The sequence below is a fragment of the Dendrobates tinctorius genome, unplaced genomic scaffold (genome assembly GCF_039654945.1).
Source record: "Dendrobates tinctorius isolate UK_male_01 unplaced genomic scaffold, ASM3965494v1 ptg000037l, whole genome shotgun sequence".
In the NCBI taxonomy this organism is placed as follows: Eukaryota; Metazoa; Chordata; class Amphibia; order Anura; family Dendrobatidae; genus Dendrobates; species Dendrobates tinctorius.
The window spans coordinates 12,120,909-12,147,168 of NW_027361705.1; the positions used below are offsets into that span (position 1 = coordinate 12,120,909).

At 44.0% G+C, this 26,260-nt stretch overlaps 1 protein-coding gene across 2 annotated transcripts in view; it reads right to left on the reverse strand.

Moving 5' to 3' along the window:
• The window catches only part of ANO3 (anoctamin 3), a 1,013,249-nt gene that overhangs the window by 239,262 nt on the left and 747,727 nt on the right, over nucleotides 1-26,260 (reverse strand). For both annotated transcript variants that reach the window (XM_073573877.1, XM_073573878.1), the window contains 3 exons: nucleotides 16,446-16,552; nucleotides 13,843-13,898; nucleotides 3,051-3,172 (listed from right to left, as the gene is read on the reverse strand). In XM_073573877.1, coding sequence (XP_073429978.1) covers nucleotides 3,051-3,172; nucleotides 13,843-13,898; nucleotides 16,446-16,552 — 285 coding nt within the window. The remainder of the gene's footprint in view (nucleotides 1-3,050; nucleotides 3,173-13,842; nucleotides 13,899-16,445; nucleotides 16,553-26,260) is intronic.

The window sequence follows — 26,260 nt, forward strand, 5'->3', positions numbered from 1 at the left end:
TGATGGTAGACTATTCAGCACTGCATTAGCGAGAGTAAAGAAGTGCTGGAAAGTTATTCACTCTCAAGGACTTAGAATTGTCTTCTGCATTTTTGACAATTCCAATTAGATAATAAGCAGATTATCAAGCAGAGATCCCAACAATCAGTTGTTATGCATAGGTATGCCATTTAGTGAACATTCAGATGTCCATTCAAATGAATTGGCTGTCTGTATAATGAAGATTACTGAGCTGACCGCCTCTGCCTAGGTAGACTGCACAGCCTCTACGCTCAGTGATTGGCTGCAGCAGTGATATGAACAGTAGTAAGGACAGTACTTCTTTATCTACGCAAAGAGTGGAGCAGTGGCAGAAATTTAGTATTGGACCAGGGGAGGGTGAGTGTCATCAGTTTATTGTTAAGGCAATATATAGTATAGGCATTGAGGGACATAAACCTTAATTGTGGAAAACACTTATAATCATATTAATATCCCTTATATTTATGACTGTATAGAAACTATGATAATAGTTTGTTGATTAGCTTTCTTAATTTGTCATATTCATTATTAGTTTTTTTTTCCTGAATATTTTGACAACAATTTATTTTTCCAATTCATGCATGCAATATCGGATTTTTTTTTTTTGCTGACCCGCTGATGTAGGTTATTGTAAAAGCCAATTCTCCATCTATTCAGAAATGGTGTCGTAGTTGTATAGTCAATTAGGTCATCAAGGTCTATCATGACTCAACCTCGACTCTGTCAGCACAGAATGACTGTTCAAACCAAGAACTGGCGCACAGTGTGCTCTTAGCATGGCCAAGGGTTTAAGTGTTCCATCTCTGCCCTCCTATGTTTTTGTAGTGCTAGAAGTGTCAATCAAAATAGGCGGGCGGAGATAAAGGGAAACATATACAGTGGGGAAAAAAAGTATTTAGTCAGTCAGCAATAGTGCAAGTTCCACCACTTAAAAAGATGAGAGGCGTCTGTAATTTACATCATAGGTAGACCTCAACTATGGGAGACAAACTGAGAAAAAAAAATCCAGAAAATCACATTGTCTGTTTTTTTTTTCATTTTATTTGCATATTATGGTGGAAAATAAGTATTTGGTCAGAAACAAAATTTCATCTCAATACTTTGTGATATATCCTTTGTTGGCAATGACAGAGGTCAAACGTTTTCTGTAAGTCTTCACAAGGTTGCCACACACTGTTGTTGGTATGTTGGCCCATTCCTCCATGCAGATCTCCTCTAGAGCAGTGATGTTTTTGGCTTTTCGCTTGGCAACACGGACTTTCAACTCCCTCCAAAGGTTTTCTATAGGGTTGAGATCTGGAGACTGGCTAGGCCACTCCAGGACCTTGAAATGCTTCTTACGAAGCCACTCCTTCGTTGCCCTGGCGGTGTGCTTTGGATCATTGTCATGTTGAAAGACCCAGCCACGTTTCATCTTCAATGCCCTTGCTGATGGAAGGAGGTTTGCACTCAAAATCTCACGATACATGGCCCCATTCATTCTTTCATGTACCCGGATCAGTCGTCCTGGCCCCTTTGCAGAGAAACAGCCCCAAAGCATGATGTTTCCACCACCATGCTTTACAGTAGGTATGGTGTTTGATGGATGCAACTCAGTATTCTTTTTCCTCCAAACACGACAAGTTGTGTTTCTACCAAACAGTTCCAGTTTGGTTTCATCAAACCATAGGACATTCTCCCAAAACTCCTCTGGATCATCCAAATGCTCTCTAGCAAACTTCAGACGGGCCCGGACATGTACAGGCTTAAGCAGTGGGACACGTCTGGCACTGCAGGATCTGAGTCCATGGTGGCGTAGTGTGTTACTTATGGTAGGCCTTGTTACATTGGTCCCAGCTCTCTGCAGTTCATTCACTAGGTCCCCCCGCGTGGTTCTGGGATTTTTGCTCACCGTTCTTGTGATCATTGTGACCCCACGGGGTGGGATTTTGCGTGGAGCACCAGATCCAGGGAGATTATCAGTGGTCTTGTATGTCTTCCATTTTCTAATTATTGCTCCCACAGTTGATTTCTTCACTCCAAGCTGGTTGGCTATTGCAGATTCAGTCTTCCCAGCCTGGTGCAGGGCTACAATTTTGTTTCTGGTGTCCTTTGACAGCTCTTTGGTCTTCACCATAGTGGAGTTTGGAGTCAGACTGTTTGAGGGTGTGCACAGGTGTCTTTTTATACTGATAACAAGTTTAAAGAGGTGCCATTACTACAGGTAATGAGTGGAGGAAAGAGGAGACACTTAAAGAAGAAGTTACAGGTCTGTGAGAGCCAGAAATCTTGATTGCTTGTTTCTGACCAAATACTTATTTTCCACCATAATATGCAAATAAAATGAAAAAAAAACAGACAATGTGATTTTCTGGATTTTTTTTTCTCAGTTTGTCTCCCATAGTTGAGGTCTACCTATGATGTAAATTACAGACGCCTCTCATCTTTTTAAGTGGTGGAACTTGCACTATTGCTGACTGACTAAATACTTTTTTTCCCCACTGTAGGTGGGAAGGTGTACCTAAATGATTGATGCACCGATTGCTTGTACTTGGCTTGAACAGTCATTCTGTGCGGACAATCCTAAACAGCAAATACTAATAGTGATTGATTGCTTTAAATTGAATTGACGTCTGTAGCCCTTTGGTTAGTAGGGCATTTTCTCTCAATGTACTTCATTTCTTCATACTTTTTTTGAATATCCAAGTAGCAACATTTGTTGGTGACCTTTTGATACTGCATTGAGTAATATCCTTCCTTATCCATCTTCCATCAGTGACTCATATGGGTCAACTCTTTGAGAAAAGCGATAAGATGTTGATACAGATCAAACTGTTAAAATGCCAAAAAGGCAACATCATATAGGAACATATAAAGCGATTCATTGTATGGACACCATATATTAATTCATCATTAATCAGGGGTAGAATTGATATTTTTGTGGAAATCAGATCCAATTGATCAAAGGTAGAAAAAAATTATTCTAGCAGAAACATTTGTTTTACAACAGGCCCATGCAATTACATTGTACATACACAACAGTGACAAACCTGATTAAATCCAGTGGCTGATACTTATACCACATTCCCCAGCGAGCCCACCGTTCATACAGGAGGTGCCTGTGATTCTGGGCTCCATGGGTCTTGATTGGGTGTCTGCTCTTGTAGCTTCCCTGGAAACATAATAAAAAGTAACTTTTCTTTATACTATTTTTTACATATCCTATGTCGAATAACATTGCAAGTAATTTTTTGCTATTTTGGTAATAGGCATATATAATTTAGTAATCTCTTAAAAAAGTCTCAATTCTCGAGGGCAAGTGGTCTTCAGTGAATACAGATATTTTACATTTCTGAGATAGGAGATCAGATGCTATATAGAAAGAGGGGAGGAGCTGTAGACAGAGCTCCTCCCTCTTCCTTTCACATAGAGTCTTATCAGCACCAACTCTTATCTCCGATCTGAGAGATGTCACATTCTGTCTTCACTGAATACAAATTTTACCAGTAAGAATTGAAAATTTTGAAAATCAATGATCAGCCCAGAAGGAAAAGCAGCAGATTTCTCTGAAAGATATATTATATAGTTTCTTACTGTCATGTGTATTATTGATTTATAAAATAAAAATTAAAACAACTGTCACTCTTTAATGAATTTTTAAACACTTACTATTAATAATAAATTTTATAATAATAAATTTTATTTCTATAGCGCCGACATATTCCGCAGCACTTTACATTTCAGAGGGGATTTGTACAGACAAAAGACATTACAGCATAACAATAATCACATACAGTAGATTATAACAAAATACCAAGAGGAATGAGGGCCCTGCTCGCAAGCTTACAGTCTATAAGGGAAAAAGGGAGACACGAAAGGTGGGTGGTAACAGTTGCCCTGATTGTGTCTGTACTGTTACACACTTAACATTATGGCTGGTCCAAACAGAGGGCTGATGGATGCATAAAGCATGTGGGAACATGATGCGGGGAATCTGGTTATGGTAAAACTTTTGGCTGTGCCACACAGGGATAGATTAGGTTAATGTGTTGAGGCGATAGGCCAGTCTGAATAAATGCGTTTTCAGGGCACGCTTAAAATTGTGGGGATTGGGGACTAATCGTATTGACCTGGGAAGTGCATTCCAACGAATTGGTGCAGCACGTGTAAAGTCTTGGAGACGGGAGTGGGAGGTTCTGACTATTGAGGATGCTAACCTCAGGTCATCAGCAGAACGGAGGGTGCGGGTAGGGTGGTATACTGAAACAAGGGAGGAGATGTAAGGTGGTGCTGAGCTATGGAGGGCTTTGTGGGTGAGGGCAATAAGTTTGTACTGGATTCTGGAGTGGACAGGTAGCCAGTGTAACGACTGGCACAAGGTAGAGGCATCGGTGTAACGATTGGTGAGGAATATGATCCTGGCTGCAGCATTCAAGACAGATTGGAGAGGGGAGAGTTTGGTAAGTGGGAGACCGATTAGAAGAGAGTTACAATAGTCGAGACGAGAGTGAATAAGAGAAACAGTAAGAGTTTTTGCAGAGTCAAAAGTAAGAAAAGTTCTGATTCTAGAAATGTTTTTGAGGTGCAGATGACAAGAGCGAGCCAGTGATCGAATGTGGGGGGCAAAGGAAAGCTCGGAATCAAGTATGACCCCAAGACAGCGGGCCTGTTGCTGGGGATTAATAGTGGAACCACACACAGAAATGGCAATGTCGGGTATAGGTACATTAGAAGAGGGAGGAAACACCAGGAGTTCAGTCTTTGACAGGTTCAGTTTCAGATATAGTGAGGACATGATATTAGACACAGCGTTTAGACAATCGCCGGTGTTTTTTAGAAAGGCTGGCGTGATGTTAGGAGAAGAAGCGTATAATTGGGTGTCATGAGCATAGAGATGGTACTGGAAACCAAATCTACTGATTGTTTGACCAATAGGGGCAGTGTACAAGGAGAAGAGGAGGGGGCCTAGAACCGATCCTTGAGGAACCCCAACAGTAAGGGGAAGGTGAGAGGAGGAGGAACCGGCAAAAGATACAGTAAAGGAGCGGTCGGAGAGATAGGAGGAGAACCAGGAGAGAACGGTGTCCTTGAGGCCAATGGAACGGAGCATAGTGAGGAGGAGTTGATGATCCACAGTGTCGAATGCTGCAGAGAGATCCAAGAGAATTAGCATGGAGTAATGACCATTTGATTTAACTGTTAGTAGATCATTAGAGACTTTAGTGAGGGCAGTTTCAGTAGAGTGTAAAGAGCGGAAACCAGATTGGAGAGGGTCGAGAAGAGAGTTATCAGAGAGATAGCGGATCAGACGGGAGTGGACCAGGCGTTCCAGGAGTTTAGAGATGAAGGGAAGATTAGAGACAGGTCTATAGTTAGCGGCACAGTTTTGGTCGAGGGATGGTTTTTTAAGTAGTGGATGTATGATAGCATGCTTAAATGAGGAGGGAAAAATACCAGAAGAGACAGAGAGGTTAAATATTTTAGTTAGGTGAGGGGTGACAGCAGGGGAAAGGGACTGGAGCAGATGTGACGGAAATGGGTCACTGGTGCAAGTGGTTGGGCGAGAAGATGCAAGGAGCCTGCTTACTTCTTCTTCTGTGACTGGTTCAAAATCAGAGAGTGAGCTAGATGCAGTGGGGGAGGGAGGACAGTGCATGGTATGAGGGGATTTGGAGATAATTTCCTGTCGGATCTGGTCAATTTTTTCTTTGAAGTAATTGGCCAGATCGTCAGCTCGGAGCTCCGTGGTTGGGGCCTGTACTCTTGGGTTGAGTAGAGAATGAAAAGTGTCAAAGAGACGTTTCGGGTTATTGGACAGTGACGTGATGAGGGTGTTGAAATAGGTTTGTTTGGAGAGGTGAAGGGCAGTGTTGTATGTTCTAAGCATAAACTTAAAATGGATGAAATCTTCGTTTAGATTGGATTTTCTCCACAGACGTTTGGCGCACCTGGAGCACCGCTGCAGGAAACGTGTTTGCACTGTGTGCCAGGGTTGTCGCCGTCTGCGTTGTGGTGTTCTATTTATAGGGGCTGCAAATTCATCCAGGGCACTTTGAAGTGTTTCATTGTAATGCTTCAATGCAGAATCAGGACATGAGAGGGAGGAGATAGGGGCCAATGAAGACTGCAAGTTCTTCATAAGTTTCTGGGTGTTAATGGCCTGTATGTTTCTACAAGTCTGGACAGTGGGGGTGACCTGAGCAGCCTGGCAGTTCTTGATAGAGAATGAAAGAAGGTTGTGGTCAGAGAGTGGGAGAGGGGAGTTTGCAAAATCATCCACTGCACAAAGCCGAGAGAAGACCAAATCAATAGAATTTCCGTCTTCATGCGTTGGAGAATTAGTAAGCTGCGAAAGGCCAAAGGAGGAGGTTAGAGATAAAAGGTGAGTAGCAGATGGTGAGAGGGGAAGAGCAATGGGGATGTTGAAATCGCCCATGATGAGGGTAGGGATGTCACAGGAGAGAAAATGTGGAAGCCAAGTGGCAAAATGATCCAGGAACTGATGGGAGGGGCCGGGAGGACGATACACCACTGCCACTCGCATGGAGAAGGGGGTGTAGAGTCTGACGGCATGGACCTCAAAAGAAGGGAAGACGAGTGAGGGTAGTTGAGGGATAACTTGAAATGTACATTTTGGTGATAGGAGCAGACCAACGCCTCCACCTGCTCTATTGTCTGATCTTGGGGTATGAGAGAAGTGTAGTCCCCCGTATGAAAGAGCAGCAGCAGCAGTAGTGTCTGACTGCTGGATCCAGGTTTCAGTAAGAGCCAGGAGGTTAAGAGAATTAGAGAGGAAAAAGTCATGAATGAAGGAGAGTTTGTTACACACTGAGCGAGAATTCCAAAGTGCACAATTAAGAGAGACAGATGGCAGGCAGGGAATATTGATAAGATTAGAGGGGTTTCTGAGTGTAGCAGATGGGGGGTTTGACTTTCTATAACATGGGGGGCCAGGGTTGGGAGCAATGTCTCCTGCGACTAGGAGAAGAAGGATAGAAAGAGTGAGCAGATGGTTAAGTGATTTGTGAGAGCGTCTCTTATGTTGAATGGTGGGAGTGACTGGATCTGTGCTGTGTAGCAATGTGAAAAGAGCGTGAGTGCTATACATAGGAGAGGAAAGGAGCGAGGGGCTGATATGGATGGAGTGTAGAGAGTTAATGGCAGGGCGGTGGATGTGTGTGAAAGCAGCGGACAGGATATAAATTACACAAATGCATATGGTATATATTTGTTGTACTCCAAATGTACAGGGAGTAGATGTATATAAATGTCTTACCTGTCTCCTGCCTTGTCTAACTGCCATGTTATAACTGCCAGAAGTACTTTGATACTATTAAATATCAGAGCTATTTGCAATGACTTGATACAATGTGCAGAAAAATCACTTCAGTTAAAAAAGCATGACATATTGGTTTCTCTCTGTTATTGTCAAGGAAAGAATTGTCATTCTGAACCTTTCCTCTTGGTTCAAGATATTCCAAGATTAATGGCAAAAGATGACCCATTTATATATAAAATGCAGACAGGAAGCCAAAAAGGACCCAATTCTTTATTGCAATTGAAAGTTTTTTTTGTGTGTGTTTTTCAACTGTTTTTGTTTGCACCTTATTCTTGCCTTAATTTGCTCATTTTTTAAAGTATATTTTATGTGCATTTATTTTACATTTACCTGATTTTGTTTTTTTGTTTTTTATAAGATCTCCATCGTGGGCTGGGTTTGGGATTTCCAGATGTTTTTGGCTGTTTCATCAATTACGATTTTTAAGAAAGTTGCAAAATACTTTTGTATAAGTGTGCTCAACTCCCCCAGGAGTGGCTTCATGTACACCAGCTATTTGAGCATAAATTTTGCAACATATTAGACAAAAATAAAGAGCATTTTCAATTTTGAGCTAAATGTATGCACTGTATGGACTATTTTGAAGCATTTAGGTCTAAAAAGTCAATGAATACCGCACAAAAACAAGTAAAATGACTTAAGAAATGCAAGTAGTGGAAGAGTTCTCATAGCCACTAATGTTGAGCGAGTATACTCGTTGCACGGGTGGTCTCCGAGTATTTTGGTGTGCTCGGAGATTTAGATTTCGTTTAGTGATGGGCGAGTCCTAAATTACTCGGAATCTCTTGACTCTAGCGAGTCCGAGCCCGGGACTCGCTACTCGTTGCGAGTCTAGCGAGTCCAATGTTAATGAATGGGGAAGCGAGTCTTAGCGAGTAATGTGCGATTTACAAATCGCAGATGTGTCTCGGAAAGCTCTTGCATTGGCGATTTGTAAACCCCACTCGCAACAGTTTGTTGCTGTTGTGTCCGAGTCCAAACTCGCATTTGTTTGTCTTATTTAGCGCCGATGAGGCGAGGGAAGCGATTTTCTCTAGCACACACCATGCTTTGAGCAAACAGGAAATAATCCGAGTCGAGTTGACATACGCACACACACACAGAGCAATACAGAGCAATCATGGCCCGTGTCACTGTCAACATGCTGCAGTTGATTGATCTGGTGGAGGCTCGGCCCCTGCTTTGGCTCCCCACTGACCCTGCCTATGGGCATAACATCCAGCGGACTACAGCCTGGAGGGAGATCGCTCAAGTGATGTTCCCTGCACTGCTACGGCCACGACCTCGTCCCTTTGCAACCTCTTTTTTGGGAAATTGTGGTTTTTGTGACATTGTTGACAAATGCACAGTCACCGAGATGGAGTTAGGTGGTGCTGTAGGCGTCACTTGCTGGCGGGGTAAGTGTGTGTGCTGACACCTAGCAGTGAAGCTGCACACTAGTCCCTGCACTGTGCACTGCACTGTAAGGCTTGATCCTCCCTGCCTGCCTGCCTACAGTCTACACAGTACTCCTCTGTCCTCCTGGTAGCTCTCAGAAGAGCTGTTTGGGTTTAATATAAGGAATCTTGAAGTTTCCCTACACTAACTGACAATCCCTATGATCTGCTCAAGCATCTACCTCACCCTGCTCTATCTCAGATCTCTCAGGAATGTAGAGGAAATGGCGGTGGAAAAGGCTTATATGCAGCCTCGCCTCTCATACATGACATAGGCATCACGATGGACAGAAGCCAATCATAGTCCTGCCACAACCAACATTACTGAATATGATTGGCTAACATGCTTGTCCATCTAAAAAAGTTTTCTGACCTAACACGCTAGGCTGTCTCGGAAGCTTTGTAGGAACATAACAGATTCTATATTTGCGAGTCCCGAATCCAGTATACAGGACTCGGGATTCGTAGACTCGCTCAGACTCGCTCACAATCGCTGTGTGTTGACATAGGCTGTCTTGGAAACTTGTAGGAACATAACAGATTCTGTATAAGCGAGTCCCGAATCCAGTATACAGGACTCGGAATCGTAGACTCGCTCAGACTCGCTCAGACTCGCTGTTGACAGCGATGTGATATAGCGAGTCTAGCGAGTGAGAAAAAAAACTCTGACAAAACTAGGATTGCCATTGACTTGCATTGGACTCGTTACTGTGCGAGTAATCACTGGGAGACTCGCCGAGTAACGAGTCCAGCGAGTCCCTTACTATTCGCCGAGTAACGAGTCCTAGCGAGTAGACTCGCCCATCCCTAATTTCGTTGTCTCAGCTGCATGATTTGTGACTTGTAGACAGCCTGAATACATGTGGGAATTCCCTAACAAACAGGCATTCCACACATGTATTCAAGCTGTCTAGCAGTCACAAGTCATGCAGATGAGACGACGAAAACTAAATCTCCAAGCACGCCAAAATACTCGGAGGACACCCGAGTATACTCAGGAAAACCCGAGCAACGAGTATACTCGCTCATCACTAATAGCCACCATTTCATCTACCGTATCCCCTTAACCTTCACATACACACATATATGCAAGGATTCAATATTAGCTGCTCCTTTCATAAACTTCTCTTCCCTTTATATAGTTTAGTTGTCATGGTCACGCATGGCTGGATACACCGCCTCCAGTTGGGCGAATTTAAATAAAAATAAAACGTGCAGCTGGATAAGCTGCCTCCAACAGGCGAATTTCAGAAATACACGTACGTCTGGAAACCCCACCTCCAGTAAGGCGAATTTAAACAATAAATGGGAAAACCTGGGTAACAATAACAATGGTGGCCCTGCGATAGGGAACAGGGAAGTGGAGACCTCCTGCACTCCCCTGAGTCAGTGTCTCTACACTCCTAACGTTCCCTAGGCTGGTTCTGCACCTGGCGCCGCTCAGGATACCTTTAAACCCTAGCTTGCCCTCCACCTCAACCCTCACTAGTGAAGTGGATGGTGCAGAAACTAATCCCACCACTGCACTAAACACACATAAGGAAAAGAGACAAAACAGGGGAACACAACTTAGCTTTGCTCTGTTGCTTACGCTCCCAGCAACAGAGCCCACCACCTGCGTGCATCTTTTCTTCCGACTGGACCCAACACCATAGTGCAGCCTTGGAGCAAACAGAGACCACCACCTGCGTGCAGCTGTCCAGAAAACAGAGTCCAGTATATGAGTTCAGCTTTCCAGCAACCGAATCCAGCATCATGAGTGCAGCTCTACACCATAGCTGCCACTCCACCAAGCCATGCAAGAACTCCTTGCTGACACCATAGCTGCAACTCCACCAAGCCATGCCAGCCCTCCTTGCAGACACCATAGCTGCCACTCCAGGACTCTCACTGAGCTGCCCGGGACTCAACTTATGCTCCATTCTTCACCCAGGCTTGCATGTAACTGAGGACTAATCACCAACAGTGATTGACACACCTGACACTCTCTTATAGAGCAATCACACCTGTTCTATAATTATGTGCACTAAACTAAAGAAACAGAGTGCAATGCCGCTCACCACCACCGGGGGGCAAATTTAGAACAAAAGACACCACAGTGCAATAATCCTAATGGCCACCGGGGGCAAAAACCAAGCCTTAGCACACAGCCAAAGGAAAAAAAGGTTACTTGTGCATTATCTCTGTCATATCCAACCTGGATCATGACAGTACCCTCCCCTTAATGAGGGGCTTCTGGACCCTCAAGACCGATCCTCATTAGGGAACCACCTACAGCGGGGATGCCCAGATCCAGAGTTCACCCCAACTACTACCTGACACTTCAGGTTAATGACAAATGCACCGCTGGTATAGGCAATGTATGTTCTGGAGGCACCACACATCTCCAAAGCGCCGACCTGGGGAACGAGTTATGTATGTATGTTCGGTATGAGCTGGCAAGACTCCACAACACACTTCCACAGGATGTTTTTTGGTGGACTCCCATACATGCTCGTTCACACACAGGTCCGGACCTGAATGTTTATTGCCACACATTTGTTTGTCATAATTCGGTGAACTCATTCTGGGATCGACAACAGATTCGTCCCCCTGTGTCACTACACTCACACCCCCGCTATTCACCAAGGGAGCACCACCCTCCAACCCTTTACACCATGAGGTCTGCGCCTCCCGGGGTTGGCTAATGGCGAGGGTTGAGATTTACCCCTACTCCCCCGCAGCGGACCTGCTGCTCACACTGGATAGGAAGGGGCCTGGGATATGGAGGAAAAATACACTCCCTGGTCACCTTCCTCCACACGACCAGTAGGGGGCAGCTTCTTCGGTGGTATGGAAGATTTGGCGTGAGTCCCGCGGACCATAACACCAGTCTGCTCACTACCGGGACGTTCCCCTTCACCTCGGGGAACCCCAGACAGCACCATGGGGACACCAACTCCACCCACCTGTCTGGGCGCGTCCACCTGTACGAGCAAGTCCCGCTCCCCAGCAGCGATTCTAGGGGGCTTCATTGCCAGCTGCTATTTGATTTTCCGGTAGAGTTAGAGGGAAGGCCCCAGATCCTGAATACTGCTGCTGGAACTGCTTCAACACACCAAGCAGCTCCTCACTCACCTCAGTGAGGCCCAGCAGCAAATTCTCACAGGTCTGAACATGGCCCGAGGCTCACCAGAAAAAAAAATGTATGGTTAGTGATAATGTCACGGTCACGCATGGCTGGACACAGCGCCTCCAGCAGGGCAGATTTATATGACACGTGTGACCCTGGATATACCGCCTCCAGTTGGGCGAATTTAAATAATAATAAAACGTGCAGCTGGATACACCACCTCCAACAGGCAAATTTCGGAAATACACGTATGTCTGGAAACCCCACCTCCAGTAAGGCGAATTTAAAAACTAAAAGGGAAAACCTGGGTAACAATAACTATGGTGGCCCTGCGATAGGGAACAGGGAAGTGGAGACCTCCTGCACTCCCCTGTATCAGTGTCTCTACACTCCTAACGTTCCCTAGGCTGGTTCCGCACCGGGCACCGCTCAGGATACCTTTAAACCCTAGCTCACCCTCCACCTAAACCCGCACTAGTGAAGTGGATGGTGCGGAAACTAATCCCACCACTGCACGAAACACACATAAGGAAAAGAGACAAAACAGGGGAACACCACTTAGCTTTGCTCTGTTGCTTACGCTCCCAGCAACAGAGCCCACCACCTGCGTGCATCTTTTCATCCGACCGGACCCAACACCATAGTGCAGCCTTGGAGCAAACAGGGTCCACCACCTGAGTGCAGCTGTCCAGAAAACAGAGTCCAGCATATGAGTCCAGCTTTCCCGCAAAAGAGTCCAACATGTTGAGTCCAGCTTTCCAGCAACCGAATTCAGCATCATGAGTGCAGCTCTACACCATACAGTAGCTGCCACTCCACCAAGCCATGCAAGAACTCCTTGCTGACACCATAGCTGCAACTCCACCAAGCCATGCCAGCCCTCCTCGCAGACACCATAGCTGCCACTCCAGGACTCTCACTGAGCTGTCTGGGACTCTCCTTCATCTCCATCCTTCACCCAGGCTTGCATGTAACTGAGGACTAATCACCAACAGTGATTGACACAACTGACACTCTCTTATAGAGCAATCACACCTGTTCTATAATTATGTGCACTAAACTAAAGAAACAGAGTGCAATGCCACTCACCACCACCGGGGGGGCAAATTTAGAACAAAAGACACCATAGTGCAATAATCCTAATGGCCACCGGGGGCAAAAACCAAACTTTAGCACACAGCCAAAGGAAAAAAAAGGTTACTTGTGCATTATCTCTGTCATATCCAACCTGGATCATGACATTAGTGTTCTTTAACTGCTTTCAGACCACTCATAGATATGAGAATAATAAAAAGGCAGTATTTCAATGCACCTTAAAGATATTTTATGACCTTATGGGGGGCATAATTTGTAAAATAAATGAAAACTAAATAATTAAAAGTTAATATTTAAAAACTAAGTAATTAAAAAAAAATGCCACCAATAACCCAATTGACTGCTACTAGCCCTTTAGAAAAACATATCCAAATTATAAAAATGTCTGACACATATTAGAGAACAAATTTTTCAATGTATTTTAGTGGTCTTGTGAGGTCATTAGAAAAAATGTGGAAAACAGACAATTATTTCCCTTATATTTTCACCAATAACGCCCAATTTCATCATAAACAAGAGAGAATACAGTGAGATAAAAACGAAGCCTTAAGTATCACAAAAAGCCACATATCTGAACAAGAAAAATGTTATAGCTCTTTAAACCAATTGTGTGAAAATAGACCAGTTGTCAACTGATTAAATACAGAATATGTGTTCTCCATCCATGGGAACATGGCAATGCAAAAGGTCTTGGAGAAGGCCATGATGAGTCTTGTAGAGGTCATACTTTATATACCATTGTAGTTGTTTTTGGCACAAGTTTTGCTTTATTAGTTTCAGTTTATCAAATTACTGCAAAATAAACCTGAAACGTAAATTGGCAAAAATAAAATAAATAATAGTCATAGAGATAGTCTGACCTCGTGAGGCGGAAATGCTGCTTCGTAAGTCCCATTGCCGAGCAACCTATTGATCCCTAAGACGAAGGAAATGTTAATGGCATTTTAGACTGTAGATTTGTTTTCTTGAATTAATAGAAATGTTATAATTCATTTCATCTATACAATGTGAATTTCACTTCAACAATCTATGACATAATGCATATTAACAAACGTACAATACTAAATTATTATAGATAAGAAAATCTTTCAAAATTCTAATTAGTCAGATCTACTGTTTTTTTCCAGAAATTCCATTTGTTGGAAATTGATTTGCCGCAAAGCCAAGGCATCCAATTGTCCTGAAAAATTTTCATTACTGCTGTCCTGTCAAACACTATCACTACAAAATTTTCATTGTTTTACGGCTTTCTCTCACTATTTCTATGGCTAAGCTGTGAGCTGCGACATCCTCTCACTAGCCAGATGCATCTCAAAGTGGCTGCTGCATTACCTGATTCTGCTTTTATACAGGCTAAGTCCTTTCTGATTGCCTGTGCTATACCATGTGATGTGATTGCTGCAAGGCATTACAGAGAAGCCAAGTCAGGATGTGCACGAGGTCATGTGAAATCCTCTATCTGATGCAATCTTCTGCAATGTGTAATATATCAGATGCCATTTTAATAATTTGTGCTAAAAAAATTCTAATTATTTGAATTTGACAAGTTCAGGAAATTCCACACAAATTTGGTTAACATTTATCGATTTGCTCATCTCTAGTAAAAAATATCTATTTAGGAACATTTCATTTTTAGAGGCAATTTTTGTGAGAGTAAGCGCCTAAATAAAATTATTTATAGTCTTATATTTATACAGAGGGGTTTTATTTGAATAGGCTCCAACCACCTAATAAGAAAGCGGGTAGGATAATGCAAGACTGGGCTACTATGTAAAAACGATCTACTGTCTCACATATACTACCATTCAAAAGTTTAGGGTCACTTAGAAATTTCCTTATTTTTGAAAGAAAAGCAGTTTTTTCCAATGAAGCTAACATTAAATGATTCAGAAATACACTCTATACATTGTTAAAGTGGTAAATGACTTTTCAAGCTGCAAACGTCTGGTTTGTAATGCAATATCTTCATCGGTGTATAGAGGCCCATTTCCAGCAACCATCACTCCAGTGTTCTTATGGTACTTTGTGTTTGCTAACTGTGTAAGAAGACTAATGGATGGTTAGAATACCCTTGAAAACCTTTGTGCAAGTATGTTAGCACAGCTGAAAGCAGTTTGGCTGATTAGAGAAGCTATAAACCTGACCTTCCTTTGAGCTAGTTGAGAATCTGGAGCATTACATTTGTTGGTTCCATTAAATTCTCAAAATGGCCAGAAAAAAAAAATTCATGTGAAACTCAACAGTCTATTCTTGTTCTTAGAAATGAAGGCTATTCCATGCAACAAATTTCCAAGAAACTGAAGATTTCCTACAACTTTGTGTACTACTCCCCTTCAGAGGAGAGCAAAAACAGGCTCTAACCAGAGTAGAAAGAGAAGTGGGAGGCCCCGCTGCACAACTGAGCAAGAAGACAAGTACATTAGAGTCTGCAGTTTGAGAAATCAACGCCCCACAGGTCCTCAACGGGCAGCTTCATTAAATAGTACAAGCAAAATGCCAGTGTCAATGTCTACAGTGACGAGGTGACTCAGGGATGCTGGCCTTCAAGGCAGAGTAGCAAAGAAAAAGCCATATCTGAGACTGGCTAATAAAAGGAAAAGATTAATATGGGCAAAGGAACACAGACATTGGACAGAGGAAGATTAGTAAAAAGTGTTATGGACAGACGAATCCAAGTTTGAGGTGTTTGGATCATACAGAAGAACATTTGTGAGACACAGAACAACTGAAAAAATTCTGGAAGAGTGCCTGACGCCATCTGTCAAGCATGGTGGAGGTAATGTGATGGTCTGGGGTTGCTTTGGTGCTGTTATAGTGGGAGATTTGTACAAGGTAAAAGGGATTTTGAATAAGGAAGGCTATTACTCCATTTTGCAACGCCATGCCATATCCTGTGGACAGCGCTTGATTAAAGCCAATTTCATCCTACAACAGGAAAATGACCCAATGCACACCTCCAAATTATGCAAGAACTATTTAGGGAAGAAGCAGGCAGTTAGTATTCTATCTGTAATGGAGTGGCCAGCGCAGTCACCAGATCTCAACCCCATTGAGCTGTTGTGGGAGTAGCTTGACCGTATGGTACGCAAAAAGTGCCCATGAAGCCAAACCAACTTGTAGGAGGGGCTTCTGGAAGCATGGGGTGAAATTTCTCCAGATTACCTCAGCAAATTAACTGCTAGAATGCCAAAGGTCTGCAATGCTGAAATTGCTGCAAAGGGCGCACTCCTTGACGAAAGCAAAGTTTGAAGGAGAAATTTATTATTTCAAATAAAAATCTTTTTTTCGAACCTTGTCAATGTCTGGACTAGATTTTAAATTAATTTGGCAACTCATTTGATTCATAAAAATATGAGTTTTCATGGAAAACACAAAATTGTCTGGGTGACCCCAAACTTTTGAACGGTAGTGTGTACTCTGAGACAATATTGCTCTCACCTCTATGAAAACATAGACAACTCACCCATTTTTGACTTTCCATCTTCATATTTTGTCCTCTGCAAGACATGATGAACAATGCGGCTTCTTGTAGAGTTGCTGAAGAATGAGTCTCTGTTGTTTACTGTGAAACTGTAAAAAAAATCTTTAATCAGATTTTTGTTTTAGACCTTGACAGATTTCCAATAAAGAAATACACTCCTAAATATAATTCTGGAAAATTAGCTTAATGGAAGACACACTGAAATATAAAATTAATGTTACCATAAAAAAAGTCTGTGCTGTAATAAAATAGAATTACACCAGCTCCAAAAATTTTCCTTACACAGGTGGAACAGTATGAAAAACAGCTCTTATGGCCTTCTTGAAGGTGCGACTCCTTTTTGACATATAAGGTGGTCCATGCTGCTGTTATGATGCCTTTAGAGGTAGCCAAACCGCAAGTGGTTCTACCTCTTTTGCTACATGGTGAAAGACCCTGGGTAGGAGCTTCCTTCCAGAGGTACTGCATTGTGATTGTTAAAGTGGTCCCCAGAGTTGAGCGAAAAGGGTCGGTCAATTTCAAAAGTCGCCGACTTTCGCAAAAGTCGGGTTTCATGAAACGAAACACGGCCATAGCGTGAGGTCGGCCACGAGGTCGGTGACCATGGCGCCAAAGTCACGTTTCAAAAGATGCTTCCAGCGAACTTTTTCAGCTAATGATGGAGGACGCACACTGTGGGCAATGCGATGACATAGGCAGCGGTCACCTCCATCTTTGAGAAGGGCATGCAAGTGATTGGCTTGCTTTGTGTGGCGTCACAGGGGCTATAAAAGGGCGTGCACGCCGACCACCATCTTACTTCTGCTGATCTCAGAATAGGGAGAGCTTCTGCTGCTTCTGATTCTGTAAGGAGAGCATTAGGCAGGGAAGAATATACAAAAAACTGTTTCTGCTGCTAGCGATTTTGCCTGTACAACACACCAGTTAGTGTGCAGTGCAAGGGTAGGCTATATTTTGGTGCATTCAGCTCTGTTGGTTATTAGGCTGCCTTATAAGGCTCCCTGATAGCTGCATTGCTGTTTTTACACTGCTGTGCAAACTGCTTTTTTAAAAGCAAAAATACTTTTCATCCTATTTTTTGCCCAGTTACCAAACGTTCATTTTTCCACACTTCTGTGTGCAGCAGTCCTGCTTATTAGGCTGCCTGCTGCCATACTTGGGACTGAGAGCATCATTGTCAGCTTGCTAAAATCTCTAGGGAGATTCAAATACTCCCCAGTCCTATAAAGACATTTTATACACCATCCAATTTCAGCCTGTTATATTGAGGCGTAATCTACACTGGGCCTGAGATAATAGTTCAGTGTCCTCAAGTCTCTAGGGAGATTCAAATTCTCCCCAGTCCTATATTGACATTTTATACACCATCCAATTTCAGCCTGTTATATTGAGGTGTAATCTACATTTGGCCTGAGATAATAGTTCAGTGTCCTCAAGTCTGTAGGGAGATTTAAATTCTCCCCAGTCCTATATAGACATCTTATACACCATCCAATTTCAGCCTGTTATATTGAGGTGTAATCTACACTGGGCCTGAGATAATAGTTGTGTCCTCAAGTGTGTAGGGAGATTCAAATTCTCGCCAGTCCTATATAGACATTTTATACACCATCCAATTTCAGCCTGTTATATTGAGGTGTAATCTACACTGGGCCTGAGATAATAGTTCAGTGTCCTCAAGTGTGTAGGGAGATTCAAATTCTCCCCAGTCCTATATACACCTTGTACCTTGTTTTACAGTACCATATTGCTGGTGGTATTTTGGGTACATTTTCCCAAAAAAGAGGAAGTGTGTTGGAAGAGGCCGTGGAAGTGGGCGGGGGTTGCCAGCTGGTAATGATGGTGTTGGTGGTGGTGGTGGATCTGCTGGTAGTGGCAAACGCACAATAGCAACTAATGCAGGAGGTGTTGAGCCTGTGTCATCGTCTGGCTCCATAAGGCCTTGAAGGCTCCCTTTTCTGGGAGAAGGTAAACCGCTTTTAAAGCCGGAGCTTCAGGAACAAGTTTTGGCTTACATTGCTGACACAGCCTCCAGCTCTATCGCCTCCTCTTCTGAAGTTTCATAAAATAAAAGCACTGAGTCGTCATTGGAGGCTCATGGTCAGGAACCACACCTTTCCTTGTGTCCTTCACCCCTACCAAAAGTAAAGAATGCGGCAGGCCACACTGCAGATTACTCCATGTAGCTCTTTTCACATACCATGCCTGGGTTATCAAGTCAAATCGTGAATTACCCAGTCCAAGAAGAATCTGACATGGAGTGCACTGATGCACAGCCACTGCTAGATTTATCTGCTGGTACATTCACTCAAAGCACTACATTGTCCTCGCAGTGTACTAAGCCAGAATCTGACCCTGATGAAACTCAGGTGCCCCTTCCCGCATACTATACCACCTTACATGGTGACACAGAGGAAGGTGCAGATGACATTGAAGAGGAGGTGATGGATGACTCAGTTGTTGACCCAGATTGGCATCCATTGGGGGAAGAGGGTGCTACTGCCAATAGCTCAGAAGAGGAGGAGGAGCATCCGCAGCAGGCATCGACATCGCAACAGCTGTTATCTGGCAGGCCCGGAGCAGTCCAAAAACGAGTTACAAAAACCATAAGAGTTGCAGGACAGCTAGGCCAGACGGTCAAATTAGCACAGCGTGCAAGGCCTCAAAATGTCTTCCATAGTAGGAAGAGTGCAGTGTGGCACTTTTTTGAACAAAATCCTAATGATCAGGCAAAGGTTATCTGTAAGAAGTGCGCAAAGACCTTTAGCCCAGGGAAAAATCTGAGAAACATGAATACCAGTTGCATGCTTAGACATTTAATCACCATGCACTTGCAAACGTGGACTGACTACCAAACCTCACATACCACATGTGCAACTGCTCCCAATGAAGGTAGTCAGCAACGCTACATCGTTTCCCCCACTGTAAGCCCACCGGTTAGCACACCATCAGCAGCAAATATTGAGGTGTTGTCGCAAGGCGAAAGCAGTCAGGTAATCACAATGTTATTGCTATGAAAGACTAAATCTAGGCCATCAGAAAGGACACCAACTCCATCACCATCATCAACCTTCTCTCAGTCTGCCAAATACACCGCTAGTTCCACCATATGCAGCTCTCAAGTCCAGCTCACCCTACCAGAGACTATGAGTAGGACAAGAAAGTACTCATCCTCTCATCCAAGTACACTGGGTTTGAATGCCCACATTGCCAAACTAATCTCGTTAGAGATGATGCCCTACTGGTTGGTTGAAAGCAAAGCTTTCTGTGAACTCATGGCCTATGCAGTACCACGCTATGACCTACCCAGTTGGCACTTCTTTTCTCGAAAAGCCATCCCAGCCCTCCACCTTCATGTGAAACACCGCATTGTCCATGCACTCAATCAATCAGTGAGTGGAAAGGTGCACCTCACAACAGATGCATGGTCCAGTAGGCATGGCCAGGGCCGTTACATGTCCATCACTGCACACTGGGTTAATGTGGTAGATGCAGGGTCCACAGGGGACAGCGATGGTGGGACAGTGCTGCCTAGCCCACAGTATAGGAAACAGTTGGCTGTACGCATTCGACCCTCCTCCTCCTCCAGAAGCGAAAGTTCGTCCACAGACGCAGTCGCACGAGCACTCCATCCGCAGCTGCCAGTGTTGCACACTCGATGTCCCACTATCGAACAGCTAGTGGTCAGCGTCAGCAGGCTGTGTTGAAGATGATGTGTTTGGGCGACAAGAGACACACCACGGAGGTACTGGCCGACTAATTGCAGCGACAAACTGAGTCATGGCTGGGCAGTCTACATCTTGAGGCAGGCAAGGTAGTTAGTGATAATGGCTGGAATTTTGTGGCAGCCATAGCCCTTTCAAAACTCAGACACATACCTTGCCTGGCTCACACCTTGAACCTGGTGGTGCAGTGCTTCCTCAATAATTATCCGGAGTTAACAGGCCTGCTCCAGAAGGTCCGAAGACTGTGCTCGCACATCCGCCGGTCGCCCGTACACTCCAATCGTATGCAGAAGCTGCAGCGATTGCTCCAACTTCCCAAGCACCGCCTAATTATCGACGTTGCAACAAGGTGGAACTCCTCCCAGCACATGGTTAAGAGGCTGTGCGAACAGAGGCATGCTGTAATGCATTTGTGGGAGGATACACGGCTAGGCACTTTGAGGGCAGACATGGAGTTGTCGGGTGTGCAGTGGTCAAAGCTGAAAGACCTCTGTAAAGTCCTTCAGTGTTTTGAGGAATGCACATGACTGGTAAGCGCAGGCGATGCCATCATAAGCATGAGCATCCCACTTATGCGTCTGCTCATGCAAACTTTGACGCACATTAAGGAGCAAGCGTCTGCAGCCGAGGAGGATGAGGAAGAGGAGGAGGGAAGCCTTGATGACAGTCAGCCATTGTCTGCTCCGGGACTTCTCCTGGACGAGGTGGAGGAAGAAGAGGAAGAGGAGGAGGGGGATGATGATGGGGATGATTATTTAGTGGAGGAGGATGCTTCTCGTGGGGCAAGAGAAAATGTTGGCGTGGCAAGGTCAGGTACAGGGTTTGTGCGTGACTGGAGGGATGTGGATTTGCCAGAAAGTGCTCCTCCACCCAGCACTCGCAGTGCATCATTGACACCTGGAACATTGGCCCACATGTCAGATTATGCCTTGCAGATCCTAAAAAGGGACCCCCGCATTGCCAAAATGATGAACGATGATGACTACTGGTTGCTCAGCATCCTGGATCCACGCAATAAAGGCAAATTCCAAAACATCATGCCACAGGAGAACCTTGACCTAATATTGGCTAACAAGCAAGCAACTCTGGTAAACCGTTTGTTTGAGGCATTCCCAGCACAGAGCAGCGGTGATGGTTCTCCAACGAGCCGTAGGAGGCAACATGGAAGAGGTGTTCGTGGTGCACACATCAGAAGTGGCATTGGAGACAGGGGTTTCATGACCATGTTGTGGACTGATTTTTCAAGTCCCGCTCACACGACTGGTAATACAGCATCGATTGAAAGTGACAGGAGACAGCAGTTGTCAACTATGGTTACAAACTACTTCTCGTCCCACATCGATGTTCTCCCTCACAGGTCATTCCCCTTTGACTATTGGGCCTCTAAACTGGATGCCTGGCCTGAATTGGCACAATATGCCTTAACGGAGCTCGCTTGCCCTGCTGCTAGTGTGCTATCGGAAAGAGTCTTCAGTGCTGCTGGCTCAATCCTGACAGAAAAAAGGACCTGTCTGTCGACCCAAAATGTTGATGATCTAACCTTCATTAAAATGAACCATGCATGGGTTTCAAAGTATTTTGTCCCACCTTCCCCTGATGACACATAGGTTGCCAGAAAAATGGCTCGCTTTTGTCTTCCTCTTCCTCCATTTGCAGCTGATGAATGTCCATCATCAACATATGCCATTTTTTAAACTTCCCTAACTGGGTTGCCTCCCCGCCCCCCATGGCCGGGATCGCCACCTAGCCCATGCAAACGTGCGAGTGCCGTTGCCCTGGACAGGTGGGTGGGCCGACTCTTGGGCGCTGGCACTGGCACAGGGTTCCTCATAGTGCAATCAAGTGTCTCTGACAGTGGGGGTGCACACCCGCCGTCAGACACACCGGTGTACTATGACGAGCCCAGTGCCAGTACCGACGCCCACGAGTGGGCACCCCTTGCTTGGGCAGGGCCCAGCATTTGCAATATTTACCTCTTCCTGCTCCTCCGCTGTGTAGTCTGGGCTGTCAAATCCTTCCCTGGGACTGCCACTACAAATTTGGTGAACTGATAGATGATGGTTAAGACATAGCTATGCCCTGTCCTGCTGGCCGGGCTCTAGCTTCAGATGCTCAATGGCTTCCATTTCTTATGGACGTCGACTCACAATGAGATGCAGTGGTGGTTTATCATCAGCTTTCACAGTTTTCCTACTCACAGACGTGTGACATTCCTGCCCACATTTTTAAATGTGCCCTCTCATGCCAATCCAATAGAATCGCCTACAGCCTGTGGCTTCTGTCTTTTGCACTCCAAAGTTACCTGACAGATCATGATAGGCAGTGAGGACCATGTCTACATCTCTCCCTGTGATCAAAATTTGATGGAGGTTAGTAACGGTGATGGGATCAACGGTACTGCGATACAGCAAGCCTTTCTTCACAAAGAACTGTTTTCGCTGTCTCCACACACAAAGTAATTGAGGGTCAGCATTGCCTCTGAGAATTCTCCCGGGAGTTTTTCCCGTGATTAGTAATTCCTAAATTTCTGCAATCACTCGACTTTATGTCTGTACTTTTATCCATCTTGTTTCCTCTTGTGGAGAGTCTGGACTGTCTTACTGAGACAGAAATATATATGAAGATTTAAAAATACCCCAACAGTGTATACTGGTGTACGCTTCAAAAACATTTCCTTTTTTCTACTTTTTAGATTATTATCTAATCCATACTGAGGCTGTGAGTGTCTTTGTCGGACTCCGGAAATAAACACGTAGATTTTAAATGTTTAAACTATGCTATATATACCTGTTATCCGGTGATACTGTACCCTTTCTCAACTTTCTGCAATCTTGTCGAATCCATACTGTGCCTGAGACCGTCTGAGTCTGCCTCCTGATTACAGATGAGGGTTGTTAGAGTGGAACTGTTGGCCAAGTTCAAAATCTAGCTGTTCTGGGCGGTGTTAGATCCGTTCGTCGAACTACAACACTTTGATTAAAATTCGGCTGCTCGAGTTTCCATTCGAGAACGTTTCGTTAAGCAAAAGTGTATCTTTTTTTCACATTAATAAGGGTTTTCAATGATAATAGAGAGTTTTAGGGCATAGTAGCGGTGTCTGTCAGCCAGCGGTGTAGTACACCTGTGAAGGAGCTACACCGTGTGTGTTTCTAATAATTTTTTACCGCATATTGTCCTGAAAATCCTTTTGGGCCTAGTAACTGTCTGCTACTCAGAAGAGGAGCCCACCCGTGAACCGAGCTATGCCGCCTGTTTATGAAAGAACCAGTTTTTGACTGCATTTACACCACCTAATACTTTGGGCCTAGTAACTGTGCATGCTACTCAGCAGTGTTGGCCACTCATGAACCAAGCTATGTCGCCTGTTTATGATAGATCTGTGTGCTACTCAGCAGAGGAGCCCAGCTGTTAAGCAAGCTACAGCACCTGTGGTTTGGACACTTAATTTTTTCACATTCTTTCTGGAATGCTGTTTAGGCCTAATTCCGGAATTACGGTTGACCTGCACTTACTGGGAAATGCCTGTTCACGGGGAATAATTGTAATCCCAGATCCCCATCACTAACGGGGTTCAGCGTGTTATCTGCACCTGTAAGAGATACACGCTGGTTCTATCATTGTAGCACGCGCGCAGCCCCGGACATGTAAAGGCATGACAGACCTGTTATTGGCCGATCTCGCGTGCCAGAGCCTCGCGTGTCCCTCTAGTAAGCTGGACGCAGACTGCGGGGGCATGCCTGAGTCTCGTTAGTTAACGGAATTAAGCTTGCAATCTGTGCAACTTTTTTGTGGATGTCATGGTTGAGGTTGCCCGTGTTGAGTCCAATTAAGCCGCAGGCTCCACTCCTGGTGGTGCCCTTCTGGACATTCCTTTAAGGTTCAGCTTTGCAACCATACTGCCCCCGGAAACCAAACACTTTTCCTGACAGTGACATTCTGGTCAAAGAGCGCAATGACATCACATCTGTGCGCCCTTCTGCCTAAACAGTCCAAGTGCAGAGAGATGGAAGATGGGGACGACGAGGAGTCCAGAGTACAGGGATTCCTTAGCGAGGAGACTTATTTAATTGTTTTAAAGGTTGGGAGCAATATTTGGGGAGCACGATACTCTGGAGAATGATATCTGGGGCCCACCATACACTGGAGCATTCCAAAGGTGGACATCAGTCACTGGAGCAGCATTTACAGGGCCCATTATACACTGGAGCATTAGAAATGGGGCCCATTATATATGGAGCATTATTTGGGCCCATAAGACACTGGAGCTTCATCCATGGTGAACAACATATACTGTAGCATTATGTGGAGCTCATCATATACTGTATTGAACATTATATGGGACCAATGATTCTGTATGGAGAAATATATTGGCCTCATTACTCTGTATAGTGCACTATGCGGTGGCCATAATACTGTATGGAGTAATATACTGTCTGTTTTTGGAGCTATTGGAGAATTTAAAATGGATATCAGTCATGTGATGTAAGAATTGAAGTATTTTTCATTGTACTGTACCGCTATTTCTCTGCCGTATCAAAGGATCATGAATTGTGTCATGTGTTAAAGGAGCCCAGTGACACTCTTTGGCCCTGGGCCCACGAAAATCTGGAGCCAGCACTACCCCTCCCCACAACTTTAGCCAAATAACCCTCAGTTTTCAATGCCTAACTATTATTATAAAGTAAATTAAGGTTGACAAGCTTAAGGAATAGGAATCGATGTTTTTGGCATTAAAATGGGCACTGTAGGTGTGTTTCCTGGCCTCCACTCACTGCCAACTTTTCTTCCCCATTGACTTACATTGAGTTTTGTGTTTCAGTCGGCCTTCGACTTTTCACAATAATCTGCCGATTTCGTTTGACCCGACTTTTGCGAAAGTCGGGTTTCGGGAAACCCGACTCGACCCGAAAAAAGGCAAAGTCACTCATCTCTAGTGGTCACCATTTTGTATGCCCTTAAACTTAATTTTTCAGTACATTCAGTTAATTCTTTTGACGTAACTCCCATATGATAATCTTTCTTGATATAACTTCTAGAAATATTATCTTCAGAGAAATAGTTGAAATTCAAGGCTATTAACATAGGTGCCAAAATTAAATAGGCTGCATCTGGTTGCATGGGATGATCTAAATAGTTAAACTATCACATTCAGAAATGAATATTGATTTTTTTTAATCTGCTCTTCATGAAATTATTTACGTGACTTATGTGTTTTATATTTACACTCATTCTCTATCAGCAAGGAAAAGACTGCTGTAATACAAGGAAGGCCACTCTGACAGTAGGAGAAGGGAGTGCATTAATATACAGTATATTAATACATATTTATTCAGGCAATCGTCCATTTATCCATTCTAAGAACTATCAAGTAAATCAAAGTGAGGTAACCCCCCTGCAAAAAGAAAAAAAAGAATAGATTGTGGAGTACTGGACTATTTCCTGAACATGCTGAACTTCTGGGTTCCCACAGAGAAATTACTACGCACTTAGAAATATTGAAGCTGCGTAGTAAGCTAACAAGGGAAATAAGAGACTAAAAGATTAGTGTTTAATTAAACATTGATTGAACTTACGTAGTTATAAATTTAGTACGGTTGAAAACAGACTTGTACATCAAGTTTAATTGAGGGATGAGAAAAGCTAGAGGGAATGGGCTATAGGTACAACCATGATGCGTGATCCTGTCTGCTTTAAAGAGCAGGTCATTGCCTCTCAATCCCGAGACTCAATTGGCTTTCTTCTAAAAAAAGCAGTAAAGCCTTTTGTTAAAACATTGATAGCACCTGCTGTGACCAGCTCCTATTGTCTGCTGTACCACAGATTAATAGTTCTTATGGTAAAGAAGGTCTGCATCGTCTAGAGATTAATTGTTGTTTTCTCAAGATGGAGCGAGTGCACCTTGTTTTTTGAGGAGGTTTGCATGAAACTACTTTTGTCCATAATTTTTGGGCCATTTATATACTTGTATAAGTTATTCATATCCCCCTGACTATATAAATGCAATTATTTCAATCTTTCCTCATAATGAATATCTTCCAGGCCCCTTTTCAGTTTTGTGGCTCTTCTTTGATC